Below are 20,122 nucleotides of genomic sequence, written 5' to 3' on the forward strand. Positions count from 1 at the left end.
TAACAATTCTGTGGCCCTAAGTAACAGTTCTGTGGCCTTCAGTAACAATTCTGTGTCTGTGCGAGTAACAATTCTGTGTCTGTGCGAGTAACAATTCTGTGGCCCTAAGTAAAGTTTCTGTGGCCCTAAGTAACAATTCTCTGGCACTCAGTAACAATTCTGTCTGTCCCTGAGTAACAATTCTCTGGCACTCAGTAACAATTCTGTCTGTCCCTGAGTAACAATTCTCTGGCACTCAGTAACAATTCTGTCTGTCCCTGAGTAAAAATTCTGTGGCCCTAAGTAAAGTTTCTGGGGCCCTGAGTAACAATTCTCTGGCACTCAGTAACAATTCTGTCTGTCCCTGAGTAACAATTCTCTGGCACTCAGTAACAATTCTGTCTGTGCCTGAGTAAAAATTCTGTGGCCCTAAGTAAAGTTTCTGTGGCCCTAAGTAACAATTCTCTGGCACTCAGTAACAATTCTGTCTGTCCCTGAGTAACAATTCTCTGGCACTCAGTAACAATTCTGTATGTCCCTGAGTAAAAATTCTGTGGCCCTAATTAAAGTTTCTGTGGCCCTAAGTAACAATTCTCTGGCACTCAGTAACAATTCTGTCTGTCCCTGAGTAACAATTCTCTGACACTCCGTAACAATTCTGTCTGTCCCTGAGTAACAATTCTCTGGCACTCAGTAACAATTCTGTCTGTCCCTGAGTAAAAATTCTGTGGCCCTAAGTAAAGTTTCTGTGGCCCTGAGTAACAATTCTCTGGCACTCCGTAACAATTCTGTCTGTCCCTGAGTATGAATTCCGTGGCCCTAACTAGCGTTTCTTTGTCCCTAAGTAAAGTTTCTGTGGCCCTCAGTAACAGTTCTGTGTCTGTGCGAGTAACAATTCTGTGTCTGTGCGAGTAACAATTCTGTGGCCCTAAGTAAAGTTTCTGTGGCCCTAAGTAACAATTCTCTGGCACTCCGTAACAATTCTGTCTGTCCCTGAGTAACAATTCTCTGGCACTCAGTAACAATTCTGTCTGTCCCTGAGTAAAAATTCTGTGGCCCTAAGTAAAGTTTCTGTGGCCCTGAGTAACAATTCTCTGGCACTCCGTAACAATTCTGTCTGTCCCTGAGTAACAATTCTCTGGCACTCAGTAACAATTCTGTCTGTCCCTGAGTAAAAATTCTGTGGCCCTAAGTAAAGTTTCTGTGGCCCAGAGTAACAATTCTCTGGCACTCCGTAACAATTCTGTCTGTCCCTGAGTATGAATTCTGTGGCCCTAACTAGCGTTTCTTTGTCCCTAAGTAACAGTTCTGTGGCCCTGAGTAACAATTCTGTGTCTGTGCGAGTAACAATTCTGTGGCCCTAAGTAACAGTTCTGTGGCCCTCAGTAACAGTTCTGTGTCTGTGCGAGTAACAATTCTGTGTCTGTGCGAGTAACAATTCTGTGGCCCTAAGTAACAGTTCTGTGGCCTTCAGTAACAATTCTGTGTCTGTGCGAGTAACAATTCTGTGTCTGTGCGAGTAACAATTCTGTGGCCCTAAGTAAAGTTTCTGTGGCCCTAAGTAACAATTCTCTGGCACTCAGTAACAATTCTGTCTGTCCCTGAGTAACAATTCTCTGGCACTCAGTAACAATTCTGTCTGTCCCTGAGTAAAAATTCTGTGGCCCTAAGTAAAGTTTCTGTGGCCCTAAGTAACAATTCTCTGGCACTCAGTAACAATTCTGTCTGTCCCTGAGTAACAATTCTCTGGCACTGAGTAACAATTCTGTCTGTCCCTGAGTAAAAATTCTGTGGCCCTAATTAAAGTTTCTGTGGCCCTAAGTAACAATTCTCTGGCACTCAGTAACAATTCTGTCTGTCCCTGAGTAACAATTCTCTGGCACTCAGTAACAATTCTGTCTGTCCCTGAGTAACAATTCTGTGGCCCTAATAACGTTTCTGTGGCCCTAAGTAACAATTCTCTGGCACTGAGTAACAATTCTGTCTGTCCCTGATTATGAATTCTGTGGCCCTAACTAGCGTTTCTTTGTCCCTAAATAACGATTCTGTGGCCCTCATTAACAAGTCTGTGTCCCTGAGTAATGGTTCTCTGTCCCTAAGTAACTTTTCTCTGTCCCCAATTATCGTTTCTGTGGCCCTAACTCTGTCCCTGTCCCTAGTACAGAGCGGTCTGCCTCTGTTCAATAACTGCAGGCAAATGAAGAATTCCAAAATGGCCGCTATTTATAGCTCGACCATTACACAGTGCTGGCTGGCTGGCTGCTGATAGGCTGATGCGATCACATGTAGTTGAGGAATGCATTATGGGTCAGCGCGCCTTGTCTGCGCGCCTTCCCAGACATCCCCGCTCCGTCGCCGCACATGTCAGCCGCCATTTTCTGAAAAATTTCGATTCGCGCGTCCGAATTAGGCTATTTTTCGGATTCGGCACGAATCGAAATTTTTCCGATATTCGACTCGAATTCCACTTCGGATACTTCGATTCGCTCATCTCTAGTCGTTTACTTAGATGACATTTTGATTTTTTCTCCATTCCTGGAGGCGCATCGGGAGCAAGTCAGGAGCATGTTGGAGCGACTTCGCCAGCACGGGCTCTATGCCAAGGCAGATAAGTGCAGTTTCAAGCAGCACAGCATCCCGTTCCTGGGATTAATCATCTCCACCACAGGAGTTGCCATGGACCCTCAAAAGATTTCTACAATCCTAGAATGGCCAGTACGCTCTGATAAGAAGGGTATACAGCGGTTCATTGGCTTCACCAATTTTTATCGGAAGTTCATCAAGAACTTCTCAGGCCTCGTGTCCCCCATCACCCAACTCACGAAGATGGGGGTTCGGTTCCAGTGGACTCCGAGGCGCAGGGGGCTTTTGAGACCCTGAAAAAGCTATTTACAGCAGCTCCCATCCTAAGTCACCCGGATTCTTCCTTGCCCTATATACTGGAGGTAGACGCATCAGAAAACGCAGTAGGGGCAGTCCTGTCACAAAGGAAGGGCCTTAAGGAGCTTATGCACCCCATAGCCTTCTTTTCCAGAAAACTCATACCAGCGGAGAGGAATTATGACATTGGAGACCAAGAGCTCTTGGCCATCAAAACAGCATTGGAGGAATGGAGGTACCTGCTGGAGGGGGCCATGCACCCGATCTTAATCTACACTGACCATAAAAATTTGGAATATTTGAGAACAGCTAAGTGCCTGAGACCACATCAGGCCAGATGGGCGCTGTTCTTTTCAAGATTTGTGTTTCACATCACCTATAGACTAAGAACACAAAGCCCGATGCTCTCTCTTGCATGTTCGAGGACCTGGAGGAAATCTCTAAACCTGACACTATCCTGCAGGGAATTTTTTATTGCTGCATTCGTTCAGACCTGTCCAAGTTGCAAGCAGCTTCTGTGGGAATACCCAGTCCACCTCGGAGTTTCGGTGCAGAACAGAGACAGACTCTTGTGGAAGGGGGAACAGATTGTGATACCCGAGGAAGCTCGAACCCTGGTCCTGGGCTACTGCCATGACCATCCATTGGCAGGCCATTTCGGAGTGTTCAAAACATTGGAGTTGATGCAGCGCACATTCTGGTGGCCAAGTATGGCTAAAGACTGCGAGACATACGTGAAGACTTGTGCTATCTGCAACAGAAACAAGCCCACTAGAAACAAGGCCTGGGGTTTGTTACGAACTTTGCCAAAACCCGATAGACCATGGAAAATTATATCCATAGACTTCATTGTGGAACTTCCACCCTCCCAGGATCACATTGCGATCTTCGTGGTAGTGGATCGTCTGTCCAAAATGGCCCACTTCCTACCATTGAAGAATACACCTTCGGCGCCAGAAACTGCACGGATCTTCATCAAGGAAGTTCTAAGGCTCCATGGGGTGCCTAGGGATATTGTCTCGGACCGAGGGGTTCAGTTCACCTCGAAGTTTTGGAGAGCCCTGTGTGAAATCTTAGAAATCAAGCTATCCTTCTCTTCGGCCTACCATCCACAGACAAATGGGCAGACTGAACGGACCAACCAAACCCTCGAGCAATACCTCAGGTGTTACACGTCTTTCCTCCAGGATAACTGGCTGGCACTCCTGCCTTTAGCAGAATTCGCCTACAATAATGCAAGTCACTCTGCCACCAAGCAATCCCCGTTCTTTGCCAATTATGGATTCCACCCTACATTCCTGCCTGATCTGCTTCCGGAAATTTTGGTCCCTGCCGCTCAGGATACGCTGGATTTCTTTTCGTTCAATAATAAGGTGTTACAGGAGGCAGTTGCAAAGGCTCAAGAAGACAATAAAAAAGCCTTTGATCGAAGGAGAAGAGGCGAATTGATTCTGCATCTGGGAGACCAAGTCTGGTTGGCAATGATTAACCAGAAGTTGGCTTGTCCATCAAGGAAATTGGCACCCAAGTTCGTGGGCCCATTCCGGGTAAAGCGTAAAATTAACGAGGTTGCTTATGAGCTAGCGCTTCCTGAATTCTTTAAGATACATCCTGTCTTTCATGAGTCTCTGTTAAAACCTGCAGCACCGGATCCTTTTTCAGATCGTAGGTCTAGACCCCTGGAGGCTATAGACATTGATGGAGAAGAGGAATTTGAGGTTGAAGCAATCTTAGACTGCAGGAAGAGGAGAGGGTTAACACAATACCTCATTAAGTGGAAGGGCTATGGCCAAAAGAAAATTAGTGGGAACCAGCCCAAAATGTCCATGCTACAAGGTTAATTCAGGAATTTTTCGCAGCAACCCACAAAAGAGAAGTCAGTTGGGCATCCGAAGGCTGCCCATAAGGGGGGGGGGCAATGTCAGGGATCCCAAGTTTCACCGTGCAGCACGAATCTGCACATGCGTAGGATCCCGACAAGACATACAGGCAGGCGGGCACTAGGACCCAGGCGCGCTTGTCACCAATGACGGCGCCGGGCAGGCACTAGGACCCAGGCGCGCCTGTTGGCGCTGGGCAGACTATTTAAACCAGCTCTTGCAATGCTCACATTGCCGTATGGTCTTGTTCCTTGTTGTTCCTGTTCCTGAGAGAGTTCCTGTTGTTGCCAAATCCTGCTTGATCCTGACCATTGCTGACCTTCTCCTGCCCTGACCTCTGGCTCATTTGACCATTCTTCTGCCTATTCCGGCCTGTCTGATCTCCTGCTGCTGAACCTGGCCTGTGACCTGACGACCCTCTGCTTGCTGCTCTGTACCGCTCTGTCTGACTCCCCTATTTTTCCAGTGTGTTCTGTCCATCCGTCCTGCATGGACCGCTCTGCCTCTTCACATCAGGCTCTCATCCTGCTATGTGCCACCGGCGGTTCGCTCTACCACAGCTGGGTGTACTCAGGGGCCGCGACCGGGTCTCAGTCTGCTCCAAGTCCATCCCCATCATCAGGGGCTCTGGTGACCAAGCAGATTGGGGCTTAGACTCCAAGCACAGCAAAGAAATGCAATACCCTCTGCAGATGTGTGCAGCTACCATGAAGAAAACATAATTGCACCTCCACACGTCTAGTAAACACAGACGCATTCACAGCCAACAAAATGCATGGCACCACACTACTGTGTGGTTAGGTACAACACACTTTTGAAATAATATACCTGCAGTGTTTTTGCATGTTCCCACACGTTAGGCAGCCCATTGAAATTAATGAGCTGAGGAAAAAAAAAGTAAAAAATGCCCGATTTACACAGGTCTTCTGGCCTGTACAGCATGAATGAGGGGATTGTTCATGTGGCTGGAGCCACCTGTTACACTATGGGGACACAGCAGCTGTATGAACACAGGTTTTAATCTGACAGGTATGAAGGCGTGGGGAAGTGGCCCTGAATGTTAACTGTCTGTGTTCAGGGCTGTACACCTGCACCCATATGCTTGTCAAATTATGACCTGCAGCATTTCCATAGTGTAACATAGGTTGCCTGCAAACAGCGACAGCCACAAAAACAAACCACTGATTCCCCCTCTACAGGCCACAGCACCCATGTGAATGAGTCCCAAGACTTCAATTACACACACAGCTTTATTTATGAACTCAGTAAAGGTTTTATCTTTTAGATTTTACAGGAATTTGGTTGGGATTGAGTCCATTAATAATGTTTTAGTGTATTTTTACCATAAATATAATTTGGAATTTCTCTGGCAGTGGGAGGCTGTCGGCTATGCTGTACTGGGGCCCCGTGATATCTAAGAGTGGCCCTGGGTGTATGCTTGTGTCTGTGCCACCTGTATAGTTAGGAAGAACCATAACTTCTTCTATAGAATACCTTGAACCTCTGCTATGTACCTCAATGGATCTACGAATTGGACATGTTTTCAACTGAAAATACAATTATTAGTAATTTTTCCCTTGCAAATGAGGATCAGCTCCTTGGTGGAGAACAGGGATCTCGCCATGGTCAGATGTGGTCTGGAATTCCACAAAAGAACAATTCACAAAGCTAAAAAATATACTTGCAAATTACCACTAAACTCTCCTAACTACACTCCCATCCACTAACACTCCCGACTACCACTTACGGGTGTGTGCAAACGTCCTTCTGCAAACATCATGACGTATTTCCGGTATGACAGCTGCTCTAGCTCCTCCTCCAATAGCCGTCTTGGCGTTTATTTGTGCACCATAGCAATTTTCCATGCGTATTTTCCATTGTGTATATGACATTCGCAAATATATGTTTGCAGTTCTATTGTAGATTTGACATTGGTGAATGTATGTTTGCAGCTCTACTGTGTATATGACATTGGTGAATGTATGTTTGCAGCTCTATTGTGTATATGACATTGGCAAATATATGTTTGCAGCTCTACTGTGTATATGACATTGGTGAATATATATTTGCCGGTAAAGGCCCAAAGTGAACATAAATTGGGGGCCTAATTTATTACTGTTAAGAGGATTGTAGAAAAAGAATAGCTAGCTGAACATTGAACACAACCTATTCATTGTTACATAACATGGTCTTGTGGTGCAATAGGGAGCTTTTGGTTTGTTAGTTTGGACATACTTATATATGTGCACTCTAACAAGGAAGATTTGGGCATATTATATAGCTAGCAAAAATAAGTGTTGGGGTGCTAGTACATTCAACTAAAACATGAAATAATCCCCCCCAAAAATACATAGTCCAAATGTTTATTGATCAAATACACATTCCACATTTATTTGGACAGCAACAACAAGTAGGTACATTCAATTTCTTCGTGAAAAGAAAAAAGCAGGATTGATGTTGCTAAAATATAACAGTCCTGCTCATAAGAGCTTACAATCTAAAAGATTATACTTCTAATGAACTGTGCTTTCACAGGTTACAGCAGGAAAAAAACAGGTAATATGAATCACGTAGTAGGCTTATCTATCCACAAAACAGGCTGCAGATCAAAATATCAAAAATACATACGTGCCAAAACAAAACACCTCCCACCTCCCCAAATCCCCCACACATACATTTCTCATCAGGTTTGAAAACTGCATTTCAGTCTAAATAAAGCAAACTATAGTGAAGTGCAGATTTGGAAAAGAGCAGTTAACATGTATTAGGATTACAATGCAAAGATAATAAACACACAAACACACCTTAGAAGGAAAAAAATGCAGAACATTTACAGCCCACATCAAAACACAGCGTGAGTGTGGCCTGGCGCAATTCACCACAATATCTCTTCCTCCCCAAACCACCACAGGCAAGGACTTGCAGAAAATAACGTGGCCTGTACAACACAAAAATCACCCACTACTGCAACTCTTTATATAACATAGGCCACAGCCAGCACTGTCATTCATTTGGTCAGAGAAAGTGTTTGCACCTGATTCATTCTCTTCCCACCTGCATTAACCCTTGGTATACAGGCCCCACAAATTAGAGTCAAAAAGAAAGCCACAGTGAAGTGTACCTGTGCAGCATACAACAGAACATTGAACAGGGATGTAAAAGGGAACCCTATTGGCAATATTTATTGGCACTATGGGCACAAATCCCTCCAGATTATCGCCTGAGTTAAGGCAGTCACATGACCACATCTCGCATGCAATACTGAAAATGTCAATTCACCTTTGCTAGTATGCGGGATTTCCCATAAATCGGAAAAACACTCAGGAAATCAAACATAAAAAGGCCTTACACCCCGGTCACATCAAAGCCGATTTAGAAATTGTGCGACGTACAGTGAAGATGCCAATTTCCTTACGATTTGCACAGGGGCGGACTGACAACTCATGGGGCCCCCGGGCAATAGGGGATCATGGAGCCCCTGTGTCCTTGCCCAAACTCAAAAAAGCCTATGAAAAATGTACCTGGGGCATCTCATTGGGCCCCCTACTGACCCCGGGCCCTCGGGCAGTGCCCGAGTTTCCAAATGGATTTGCAAGACATCTGACACAGATATCCATGCAAATCGACACAAAAGTAGTACATGTACTACTTTAGAAATCTGTTTCGGAAATGCACCCATGTGACTGCTCTAATAGCAGACAATAGGGTGCGACTTGGCATACGATTTGTAAGTCGCATGTCATGCAAATCACATGCCAAGTCACACTCAATGTGACCGCTATTAGAGTGTTCGTATTGGTGTGGTTCAAACTTGGTTGGAGCTGCAACAATTTCTAAAGTAATGAATACACTACGTGCGATTTGCAGAGAGATCTGTGTCAGATGTCTTCTTGCAAATCGCACTTTAAATCAGCATGTCCCCCGACTTTGAAATCATGAGACTTCACTGTAAGTCACATGATGTGACCGTAGTGTAAGTCGCACCACTTCAAAATCCACTTTGATGTGACCGGGGTGGCCCCCAGTCACATTGGGTGCAATTTGGCATGTGATTTGCATGCTAGGCGACTTGCAAATCGTAGGCCAAGTTGCACCCTATTGTCCACTATAGGCTCCATTCACATGCAATCTGATTTTGAAATCGTGCGACTTCACTGTAAGTTGCCCAATTTCCAAATCGGATTAGATGTGACTGTGGTGTTAGCCCCCGGTCCCATCGGGTGCAATTTGGCATGTGATTTTGCAAGTCGCAGGGCATGCAAATTGCATGCCAAGTCGCATCCAGGGTGCATGATTTCAGGTGCGATTTGGGAATTGAAATTGTACCTGATATCGGATCTAATGAATGTGGATGTGAGTGTCTTAACGTAAGCGATTTGCTGCAGCACAATTTCAAATGTAGTTCTTATCTAACTTTTTCTGCATTTTGTAGCGATTTCACATATAGACTACAATAGAAATCGCAATGCAAAACACAATTGAAAACGCAATAACTCATTGGTAAATCTACAGAAAACACGGTGAAATTGCCAACAAAAAGCACAATTTTAAATCACATCTAGTGTGAACCAAGCAGGCAATTCAACAAAGGAAATAAATCTTTGAAGGCATGCGGTATCTGCATGCTTGGATAAGGGTCTGTTATGGATTTGGGGGGGGACTCCATGCCATTATTATATTTATTTATTTAAATACTTTTCTCTCTCCCGCTTTTCTCTCACTCTCTCAGCTCTTGGTTTGACAAACCTTCCCAAAAGGGGGCGGAGTGCAAACCAGCATTATCAAATCAATCATTAGTCCTCTCATCCCATCGTTTGACATTCACATAAGATGCAGCTTTAAAAGTGTTTGAACAGACAAGGCCTCATTCTAATTCACATTCTAGGGATCATTTAGACAGAAAGCAAAGATGCTGCCACCAGCACATATATGTTAGGGTAGTCACACAGAGATCATGCAAATTCATTGCTGTGGTTGGGATTCAAAGCAACAACCCTAGCGTTGTGAGGCAGCAGTGCTAACCACTAACCCACGGAGCTGTTGAACACTAATCCTGCCTGTATTTCTGTGGTGTGAATCAACCCTAAGTCCCTGGGCAAGGTCAGTGTAACTAGCCAGATATCTCAAATGTGACACAAGTATTGTACTATGTTGCCAATTCAGATGTATGTTGGTTCTATGTATCCCAATACAAAAGATTGCAATACTAATACAGGCGTACCTCGGTTTACCAACGCCTCGGTTAACATAATTTTCGGTTTACGAATGAAAATCCATTGAAAATAATGCCTCGGTTTACACAATTGTTAACTTTTTTTGCAAAATAAAGTGTATGTCGGTGCTGATTTTTAAATGCAAATGCCAGACTTTTTTTTTCTTCACTATAGTTCACAAGCTTAGATGTCACTTTCCCTGAAGTTACAGAAAACTTTGTATCTTTTAAACACATGCCGCCCAGCCACTGTAGAAATACGTTGGCAGGGCGGCACGGCTGGGCAAAACCACGTTTTAAAACGTGTGTCTGCAAAACAGGTAGGGGGCGCGCACAAGGCGTGCCACCGCCCTACCTGTCCCGTCGATCACGGCCGCGGATGTCAGTCGCCGGGTCACAGCCGGTCAATACCAGCTGTGTCCCGCCGATTAGTGGCAATCACTGACAGAGAGCAGGGCTGCAGTAGCTCTGCTCTCTGTCAGTTCCCTGTCAGCAAAGATGAAAGAAAGAGCACACAAACCTTGCGCATTACCTCAATAAATAGTGACTAATTTTATTATTAAGGAAATATACTCACAAAGTGATGGTATAACAGGCATAAGTATCCATAATCCAAACAGGGTTACAGTTAAATCCAAAAGGGGGGGGGGGAATGAAGGCTAACGCATTTCGAAGGGTGCTCCCTTCTAAATCAGAGCTGGGTTGAGCAGATAGAGACTTCAGTATGGCAGAGTTCCCATGGCAAGGAGATATTCAGCCACTGAGTGTCAGTATTACAGCAGTTCAGCCTGTTTAGTGTCCGCTCCTAACATGCTGAGCAGGAGAGAAGAGTTTATCTCTCCCGATCAGCTGTCCCCCCCCCCGCAGTACACACCCCCACCCAAAAACATGTAGCAGAATACATTTTGGCCTAAATTTATAACTAACTTTGAGTTTACTATATATTTTTTATAGCTGAAAGTAAAAAATATAGTTTTTCTTCAAAATTTTTGGTCTTTTTTTGTTTATAGCGTTAAAAATTAAAAGCGCACAGGTGATAAAATACCACCGAAAGAAAGCTCTATTTGTGTGAAAAAAAGGACGTAAATTTTGTTTGGGTGCAGCATTGCATGACCGCGTAATTATCAGTTGACTTAGTGCATCGCCGAGTAGCAAAAAGAGGCCTGGTCATTAAGGGGAGTAAACATTGTTTCCTTTAGGGATGTGACATGGGGCGGGGTCACTCGGATGATGTCCCCGGGTGGCCCTGCCCCTTACATATTTAAGAGCTGTCATCCAAGCTCACACCAGCAGAAGGCTGGGCAGCCGTCGTCGGAAGCGGGGAAGCGGAACCTTTTTTTAAAATTATTTTTTCGGGTCGCCGGCGCCTTACACCGTGATTGACGTTGGATCTACTTCGGAGGACATTCTTTGAGATTTCTCTGTTATTAAAGGACTTGTCTAAGACTGTGTCCTGTGTTTTTTTTACACTACACTTTGTTTTCTTTTTTTGTGAATTAGTAGCGGTACCATGTACCCCATACTCATTCACGTAGGGGGGTGCTGGGATCTTGGGGCCCCCTTGTTAAAGGGGGCTTCCAGAATCTGATAAGCCCCCTGTCCGCAGACCCCAACAACCATTGGCCAGGGTTGTGGGGAAGAGGCCCTTGTCCCCATCAAAGCACCCCCCCATGTTGAGGGCATGTGGCCTGGTATGGTTCAGGAGGGGGGGCGCTCGCTCATCCCCCTCCTTTCCTGACCTGCTGGGCTGCATGCTCGGATAAGGGTCTGGTATGGATTTTGGGGGGACCCCCATGTCATTTTTTTTGTACATTTTGGCGAACCAAAGGGCTTGGTATGGATGGGAGGGGGGACCCCACGCCATTTTTTAAAATATTTATATAACAAAAAATAATTGTAAAAAACCGCATGGGGTCCCCGATCCCATCCACACCAAGCCCTTCGGGTCTGGTATGGATTTAGAGGGGAACTTCCACACCAAAATGTAAAAAAAAATGGCGTGGGGTCCACCCCAAAATCCATACCAGACCCTTATCCGAGCATGCAGCCCGGCAGGTCAGGAAAGGGAGGGGGCGAGCGAGCCTTTTTTTTTTTCTTTTTTCGGGTCACCGGCGGCGGGCTTCGTGATTGACATTGGATCTACTTCGGTGGACATTCTTTGAGATTTTTCTTTTATTAAAGGACTTGTCAAAAGACCGTGTCCTGCATTTTTTTACACTACACTTTTAGTTTTTTTGTGAATGAGGGTTGTGGGGAAGAGGCTTTTGTTCCCATCAACATGGGGACAAGGTGCTTTGGGGAGGGGAGCCCCCCTGCCCCAAAGCACCCCCCATGTTGAGGGCATGTGGCCTAGTATGGTTCAGGAGGGGGGGTGCACGCTCGTACCCCCCCTTTCCTGACCTGCCGGGCTGCATGCTCGGATAAGGGTCTGGTATGGACTGTGTGGGGGGCCCCACGCCAGTTTTTTTTTTTCTTTTAAATTTGGCGTCGAGTTACCCCTTAATATCCATACCAGACCCGAAGGGCTTGGTATGGATGGGAGGGGGGACCCCACGTCATTTTTTTTTTTTAATTGCAAACCTTTATTTTTAGATTCAGCTGTCAAAATATATATTATCTAGACCTTCGACATATGTAAAATCATTACAGAAATAATTATTAAGGATAAGAAACAAAAACAGAATCAATAGAATGAAGGAAATCAAATTAGAATACATAAAGATATGCCTAGCTACAAATAGTGCTGTTTGTTAAACACAGTAGACACGATCGAGTGCCATCTGTCAGTGGACTCCACACAGAGATTTACTATTGAACAGCGTCTAAAAAGAAAGCACCCAGGGCAGACTGCTAAAATGTGTTCTGCACACGCGCATTTATATCTGTCCATAGACATTGGAAAAGCGTCTAGTTCTTCACTGTCATGACTTGCTTTAAAAAACTATTTTTTACACATTTTAAATTTTTTTTGGAAATGTCAGATATCGTTTAAAATGAACTCCTGATATTTGGCAAAGCAAATTTCCATGTGAACATGTCTCTGCAGTGATTTGTCATGGTGTTAGACATGCTTCTTAGCACGTTTGCTTTTTGAGACTGATTCCTGGATTATGCCTGGTTAGTAAATCCGATTTCGCATCTACTTGTTGACGCTTTCTTTAGTAAATGTCTTTGCCGTCTAAAAGTAGACGGTTGCTTTTAAAAAGTAGACATTATAGCCCACGGAAATGCGCCTAGGCACATTAGTAAATCAGGGTCTAGATGTCTCCTCTGCCCTTACATTATCTAATCAAACCAAGATCGGTGTGATCAGATGCTTTCCCAATTTCCAAATGGCGCTGTTTATATTCTGCGAAACTGAAGTGATGAAATGCTCGTAGCTTCCGATTTCTTAGACTGTAGAGATGATTGCCACCATTCTGGTCTCCAATCAGCTCTATGGTCAGCTGGCAGAAACACTGACTGCATTCTTAGGTTCCCCTGATGGCACGGGACTGCCCGAGAAGGCCGTGGAAGGCAGCAGGGGAGGGAGACATCATCTCCTGCTGCTTTTAAAAGCAATCCTGCAGCTAATTAGCCACTAGGATTGCTTTTACATGAAAGCCGATTGCTGGCTGAAAAAAATGATAGCAGAATGATGCCTGCAGCTGTAGGCATCATCCTGGTATAACCATTCAAAGTCCAGTGATGTACCAGTATATCAATGATCCTTGTTGGGTATATATGCTATGTTCTCTTTTTTTCATTCAGCCCACAGGCTGCATACAAAAAAAAAAGAAAAAAAGAAGAAATCTCTGCCAGAAAAAGTGTGTGGTATGCCCACCATTAGAATATTCTGCCCTGCATCCACCCACTTCTAATGCTGGGCATGCATTAGGTCACATGGTGCCAAATGTGCCAGTTCCAAGATTGTACAAATGTCTAAATGGTGGCATGCATGAATAAAAATTGCCCACGTATAAGTGGTACCCCATATAGAAAAAGGATGACACCAAGTCCCAAACTATCTTGCCACTACTCCCCATGTAGTCTGGGTATCTGGGGGGCTCCACTTGACTATCTTTTCCCTTGTAAATCCGAAACTTATATGTATAGCCTGTTGCCCTCTCACAGGTCTTCCACATCTTGACCCCATATCTGGTACGCTTGCTGGGGAGAAATTGTTTGAATGCACGTTGACCAGAAAAATTAATGAGGGACTCATTAACGCAGATTTTTTGCAGATCTTTTAGCATTGTTCCACCTAGCGCAGGATTATTTATTTGTTAAAGTAAACTGAAATTGCAATTTCTTACCAGCATCCCAGACACCGAGAAGCACACGCAGCTGACATTGCCATTGTGTCCTTTCAATGCTCTGTCTGTCCCATCACTGTAAACACTCCATAGTCTAACTATATAATCCCAGGAGCCTGTAGCCTGCAAGGTATAAAAGCATCACAGTTAGTAACTTAATTTTTCTAGCCCCTTATCATTAAAAAGACTGAAATAGGCTGGATACAAAGAAAGAATAAATCTGATAAGTTGTCATCACAACCCACAGCTGCCTAAATACCTGAATGGTGACTGCATCACCTAGGATGCTGTTGCTGTTTGGCCAGTGTTTCCACCCAGCTTGGATGATTTTTGCTGACAAAGTCGCCCACAGCTCAAATTTAAGGTGATTCAGCAGGATTCAGACAAAATTTGAGCCCTCTCTGGCCAGCTTTAGATTTCTAAAACAAAACACTTTGTCTGCATATAGTTATTCCAAGTCATAGAGATCTGGACCATGGAGGCAATGGAAGAAGGTGGCCTGGTCTGGACCATGGAGGCAATGGAAGAAGGTGGCCTGGTCTGATGAATCACATTTTTCTTTTACAGCATGTGGATGCCTGTGTGTGTGTGTCACCTACCTGGGGGAGAGAAGTATGTCACCATCACACCGTGGATCTCCAATGTTGGTCCAAAGAGCAAGAGCAGTTTTGGAGCCTCTCAGGACCCCTTCATCAGGCCCTACCTTTGGAGGAGATGGCACCAGGATGCACTATGGGAAGAAGGCAAGCCAGTGGAGGCAGTGTGATGCTTTGGACGATGTTCTGCTGCAAAACGTACTGCTATTTTTGTGCATTTTACTTTGACATATATCACCTATCTAAACTATGTTGCTGACCAAAAACACCCCTTCATGGAAACGGAATTCCCTGATGGCAGTGGCCTCTTTCAGCAGGATAATGTGCACTGTCATACTAAAAAAATGGTTCAAGAATATTTTGAGTAACAAAAGAACAAGTCTGAGGTGTTGACTTGTCCTCCAAATGTTCTAGATCTCAATCCAATCGAGCACCTGTGGGATGTTCTGGAAAAACAAGTCCAATCCGTGGAGGCCCCCTCACAACTTACAGGATTTAAAGGATCTGCGACTGCCAGCTTGGTTCCAGATACTACAGTACACCTTCAGAGGTATAGTGAAGCCCATGCCTCAGTGGGACAGGGCTGTTTTGGTGCCAGAAGAGGGACCTACTCAATACTAGGATGGTGATGTTAAAGTTACAGTGAGTGGTCATAATGTTATGGTTGATCAGTGTATAACCTGTGTATTATCATTAAGAATGAAACAATATAATTGTGTATGTTTTTTACATTAATGATCATGTGCATTGATACTAGCTGTAAGGGATACCGAATACCAGATCAGTGGGCTGCACTATATATATATATATGTGTGTGTGTATGTATGTGTGTGTGTGTGTGTGTGATTTGCATTTCTGGGTAGGGGGCGCACGCTGCCATTGGCAGCTACAGATGTTGATCACTGGGTCCCAGCCAGAGATTCCCCGTCAACACCCGGTGATCACCGAGTAACACTGACAGGGGAAAGACCAGTGTGTAAACACAGGTCTCTCTCTAGCACAGCAGAGAAATACACAGCAACATGTTTCTCTAGTAAAACACACACAGCACATCATGTAAGACGGTACACAGTTAACCCTTTGATCACCCCAAATGTTAACCCCTTCCTGCCCAGTGTCATTAGTACAGTGTCAGTGCTTTTTATTAGCACTGATCACTGTATTAGTTTCTTTGGGATGTGAGTGGCAGTTAGTCAGTTCCCACCCAGTGTCAGAATGCCAACCGCAGTCCCACTATAGGTTGCTGATCGCCACGATTACTAGTATATATGTAGAAAAAAAAATTCCAGTATCTATACCGCCCAGGGGCAGACTGACCATTTGGAAACTCGGGCACTGCCCGAGGGCCCGGGGACAGTAGGGGGCCCCAAGAGATGCCCCTGGTACCTTTTTCATAGGCTTTTTTGAGTTTGGACAAGGACACAGGGGCCCCATGATCCCCTATTTCTCGGGGCCCCATGAGTTGTCAATCCGTCCCTGATACCGCCATTTGTAGATGCTATAACTTTCACGTAAACCAATCAATTTACATGTATTGGGATACATTTTGGCCTAAATTTATGATGAAATTTGATTTTTAAATTTTTTTTACTGGATATGTTTTATAGCAAAAAGTCAAAAATATTATATTTTTTTTTCAAAATTGTTGGTCTTTTTTTGTTTATAGTGCAAAAAATAAGATGTACAAGTGATCGAATACCACCAAAAGAAAGCTTTCTTTGTTGGAAAAAATGACAAAAATTTCATTTATGTACAGCATTGCATGACCACACAATTGTCAGTTAAAGTTACGCAGCACCGTATCGTGAAAAATGGCCTGGTCAGGAAAGTGGGTAAATTCTCTAGAGGGCAAGTAGTTAATATAAATAACACCCTTCCAACACTAACAAACCATGAGCAAGGTGAAAAGGAGAAATAAACGTGAAAGTGCAGCAACTCCAGGATAACAACCTAACACACACTATGTACAAATATGGAGGGAGCTCACATGAACAGGGCAGGATCAAAACAGGGACTGGAAACAAGAGGGTTGGAGCAAGACACGGTACTGGATCACGCAGAGATATGGCACACAGGCAGAATACTGAGGCAACAGTATCCATTAAGGGGGGATTATATACCTTCCCAGCAGCCAGTGTCAGGTGTAGCCTAATTGCTGGGATAAACTGGCTGCTGGTAGACACCCGCTGGTGGCCACCGAAACATTGCCTATCGGCTCTGGGAACAACAGTGTAACAGCTGCAGCATTCATGCTGCAGCTGTAACACTGTTGTTCCCAAAGTGGGGACGCTAGAGCTGCTATGTTGGACCAGAAGTGCATCACTGCAAACAGGAAGTCCTCAGGTGGCCATATTGCTGGAGTCTATAGTGCCAGTGAGGATACAAGGTGTCCAAGATGACATGTTTTGAGGTCCTATCTCTTTGTCAAATCTAGGAGACCTTGGACAATAAGGTTTAGCGTCATGGTATATTGTTTGTGTTGTTTTTTTGGGTAAAATTCTAAGTATGCTCATGCTGTGTTTAAAATTATCTTATTAAATCAACAAATTTGGGTAAAAAAATATATATTTTAATTTTCTTTCCACATTTTCCCTTGTGGCAAAAACTGAAGTCTTCAAAAGACCCATCATACTAAATAATGTAAACCCATTTGTTGTTTTGCACCAAAGAAATGTGCCAGAATACATTTTGGCCTAAATTCATGTAGAAAGGTTATTTATTTGCAAAGATTTTTACCAGAAGTTAAGAAAGGCTGCTACTGTGAGTGGGTGGCTTAGGAAGGCTGGATCCAGAAGAGGACACACAGTGCGCTGCTCCTGCGACCACTGTGTCCATCAGACACAGCGCATTAAGGATTTAGATTGGGGAAGTTGGTCTCCTAATGGGTTGCCACTGCACTGTCATAGGGTGTATGGGTTCCCCTTCTGAAATATTCAGTAAATCTTGTGCCCTGCTGTCAGTGTTGCAGTGGGACCCTGGAGGCAGATGTTTTGAACTTCTTGTGTGAAGAGAGGTTTTGCACTGTCTAGCACTAAAGCTGTGCAGAAATGAACTATGAGCTAAAGCAGGGGTAAGCAATTAATTTTTCCAAGGGGCCACATCAGAAACTGAGAATGTTGTGGGGATTGAACTTAATTCTGCTCACTATTAATGGTGGATGTGGTATCATCCGTAAGCATGTAAACCTATAGAAAACAACACATGGTGCTAGGAATAATAGGTACAACTGCTTTTGAAATAGGTCTCTTTCAGATGGGTGGTCAATGGGTGGAAAAACAGGCATCTAAACCAGTGTTATCATCCCCTGGCAATCCACCCAAACTGTGGAATAACAGCTGAAAGGGGCTGTTCATATGCTGCTGCCAGAATGCTTAGCTTCACTGATGCAGCATTTTTAACTTGGGCTCTAGAGTTTGACACTGAGTGTGGCACCGCTTGTCAAACTGGCCCATAGATTTTGCAGGATTTGAGTAAGGTGTATGATTAAACAGTTATATGAAGCAAGTGCTAATGATCATCCATTACATATGTAGATTGAAACACAGTCATTAAGGGGGGATTTACTAAAACTGGAGCACTCAGAATCTGGTGCAGCTGTGCATGGGAGCCAATCAGCTTCTAACTTCAGCTTGTTCAATGAAGCTTTGACAATAAAACCTGGAAGCGGATTGGTTTCTGTGCAGAGCTGCACCAGATTTTGCACTCTCCAGTTTTAGTAAATCTCCTCCTAACTGTCATGAATCAGAAAAAGCTGTGTAGGAGGCTTAAAACTGGTTGAGGAACAGCCAAATTCTTCTGCTAAGGTGAGGTTGTGGGAGACAGTTTCATGTCACAGGTCATACAACATGGAAAAAAACAAGCACAGCTACAAGACACAGGGTAGTTAGATTACATCAGCAAGGGCTTTCCCAAGCAAAGATTGCAAAGCAGACTAGGGTTTCAAGAAGAGTTGTTCAAGCTCTTTTGAAGAAGTACAAAGAAACGTTTAAGCTTGAGGACCATAGACATAGTTGTCAGCCAAGGAAACTTAATGCAACAGATGAAAGACACATCAAGATTACTTCCCTTCCACATCAAAAGATGTCCATCAGTGCCATCAGCAGAGAACGTACAGAAACCAGCAGGTGCACTCATCTACTGTCCAGAGAAGTCTGGCCAGAAGTTGTCTTCATGGAAGAAAAGGAGCCAGAAAGCCATATCTCCAATGTGGATACAAAGCTAAGCAGCTCAACTATGTATGAAAACAAAGGAACTGGGTTGTGGAAAAATAGCAGCAGTTGACCTGGACCGATGTGTAAATATTTGAAATATTTGGCTGTAGCAGGATGCAGTTTGTTCACCAAAGGGCTGGAGGGGGTACAATAAAAAATGTCTGCAGGCAACAGTGAAGCATGGTGGAGGTTCTTTGCAAGCTTGGGCTGCATTTCTGCTAATAATGTTGGAGATTTGGTAAGGATCAATTGTGTCCTCAAAGCTGATAAATACATAACCATCAGTGAGGCATGTGGTTGGCCCTAAATTTTGTTCTGCAGCAGGACATCAACCCCAAATATACAGCCAATGTCATTAAGAACTATTTTCAGTGTTGAGTCCTGGAAGTGATGGTTTGACCCTCACAGAGCCTTAATCTCAACCTCATCAAGTCTGTCCAGGATTACATGAAGAGACAGAAGGATTTGAGACAGCCTACATCAACAGAAGCTCTGTGGTTAGTTCTCAAAGATGTTTGGAATGACCTAAGTGCCGAGTACCTTTAAAAACTGTGTGCATGTGTACCTAGAATAATTGATGCTGTTTTGAAGGCAAAGGGTGATCACACCAAATATTGATTTGATTTGGATTTTGCTCACTTTGCATTTTTTCATTTACTTTCCATTTTGTTAATTGATAAAAATATACACTGAACATTTTTTTTCTGAAAGCATTCATGATTTACAGCATCTTTTCACACCTGTCTAAAACATTTGCACAGTAGTGTATATGTATACAGTGTGTGTGTGTGTTTTTTATATATATATATATATATATATATATATATATATATATATATATAACTTTTTCTTCTTACAAGTAATGTGACAGCAGGAGACAGAGAAACAGCAATACACTGATCTTCCCAGTGATTAGCTGTACAGGGGGCGTGTCAGTACAAGTCTTAGCCATTTGAGGACATGAAGGCTGTGTTCCCAGCACAGCCAGAAAACTGACCACACTGGGAAGGATGTGCTTCTATGCCTAGTGTGGTCAGTTTGAAATAAGAAAGCAGGAGACTGTTAGGAT

The 20,122-nt window shown here is 44.0% G+C and overlaps 1 protein-coding gene across 1 annotated transcript in view; it reads right to left on the reverse strand.

Moving 5' to 3' along the window:
• WDR38 (WD repeat domain 38) overlaps positions 1 to 20,122 on the reverse strand; it is a 182,282-nt gene that overhangs the window by 43,965 nt on the left and 118,195 nt on the right. Inside the window, exon 6 of the mRNA XM_089693386.1 lies at positions 14,247 to 14,369. Coding sequence (XP_089549512.1) covers positions 14,247 to 14,369 — 123 coding nt within the window. The remainder of the gene's footprint in view (positions 1 to 14,246; positions 14,370 to 20,122) is intronic.

The sequence above is a fragment of the Staurois parvus genome, unplaced genomic scaffold (assembly GCF_062004578.1).
Source record: "Staurois parvus isolate SC_StPar_1 unplaced genomic scaffold, SC_StPar_1.0 ptg000630l, whole genome shotgun sequence".
NCBI classification, from domain to species: Eukaryota; Metazoa; Chordata; class Amphibia; order Anura; family Ranidae; genus Staurois; species Staurois parvus.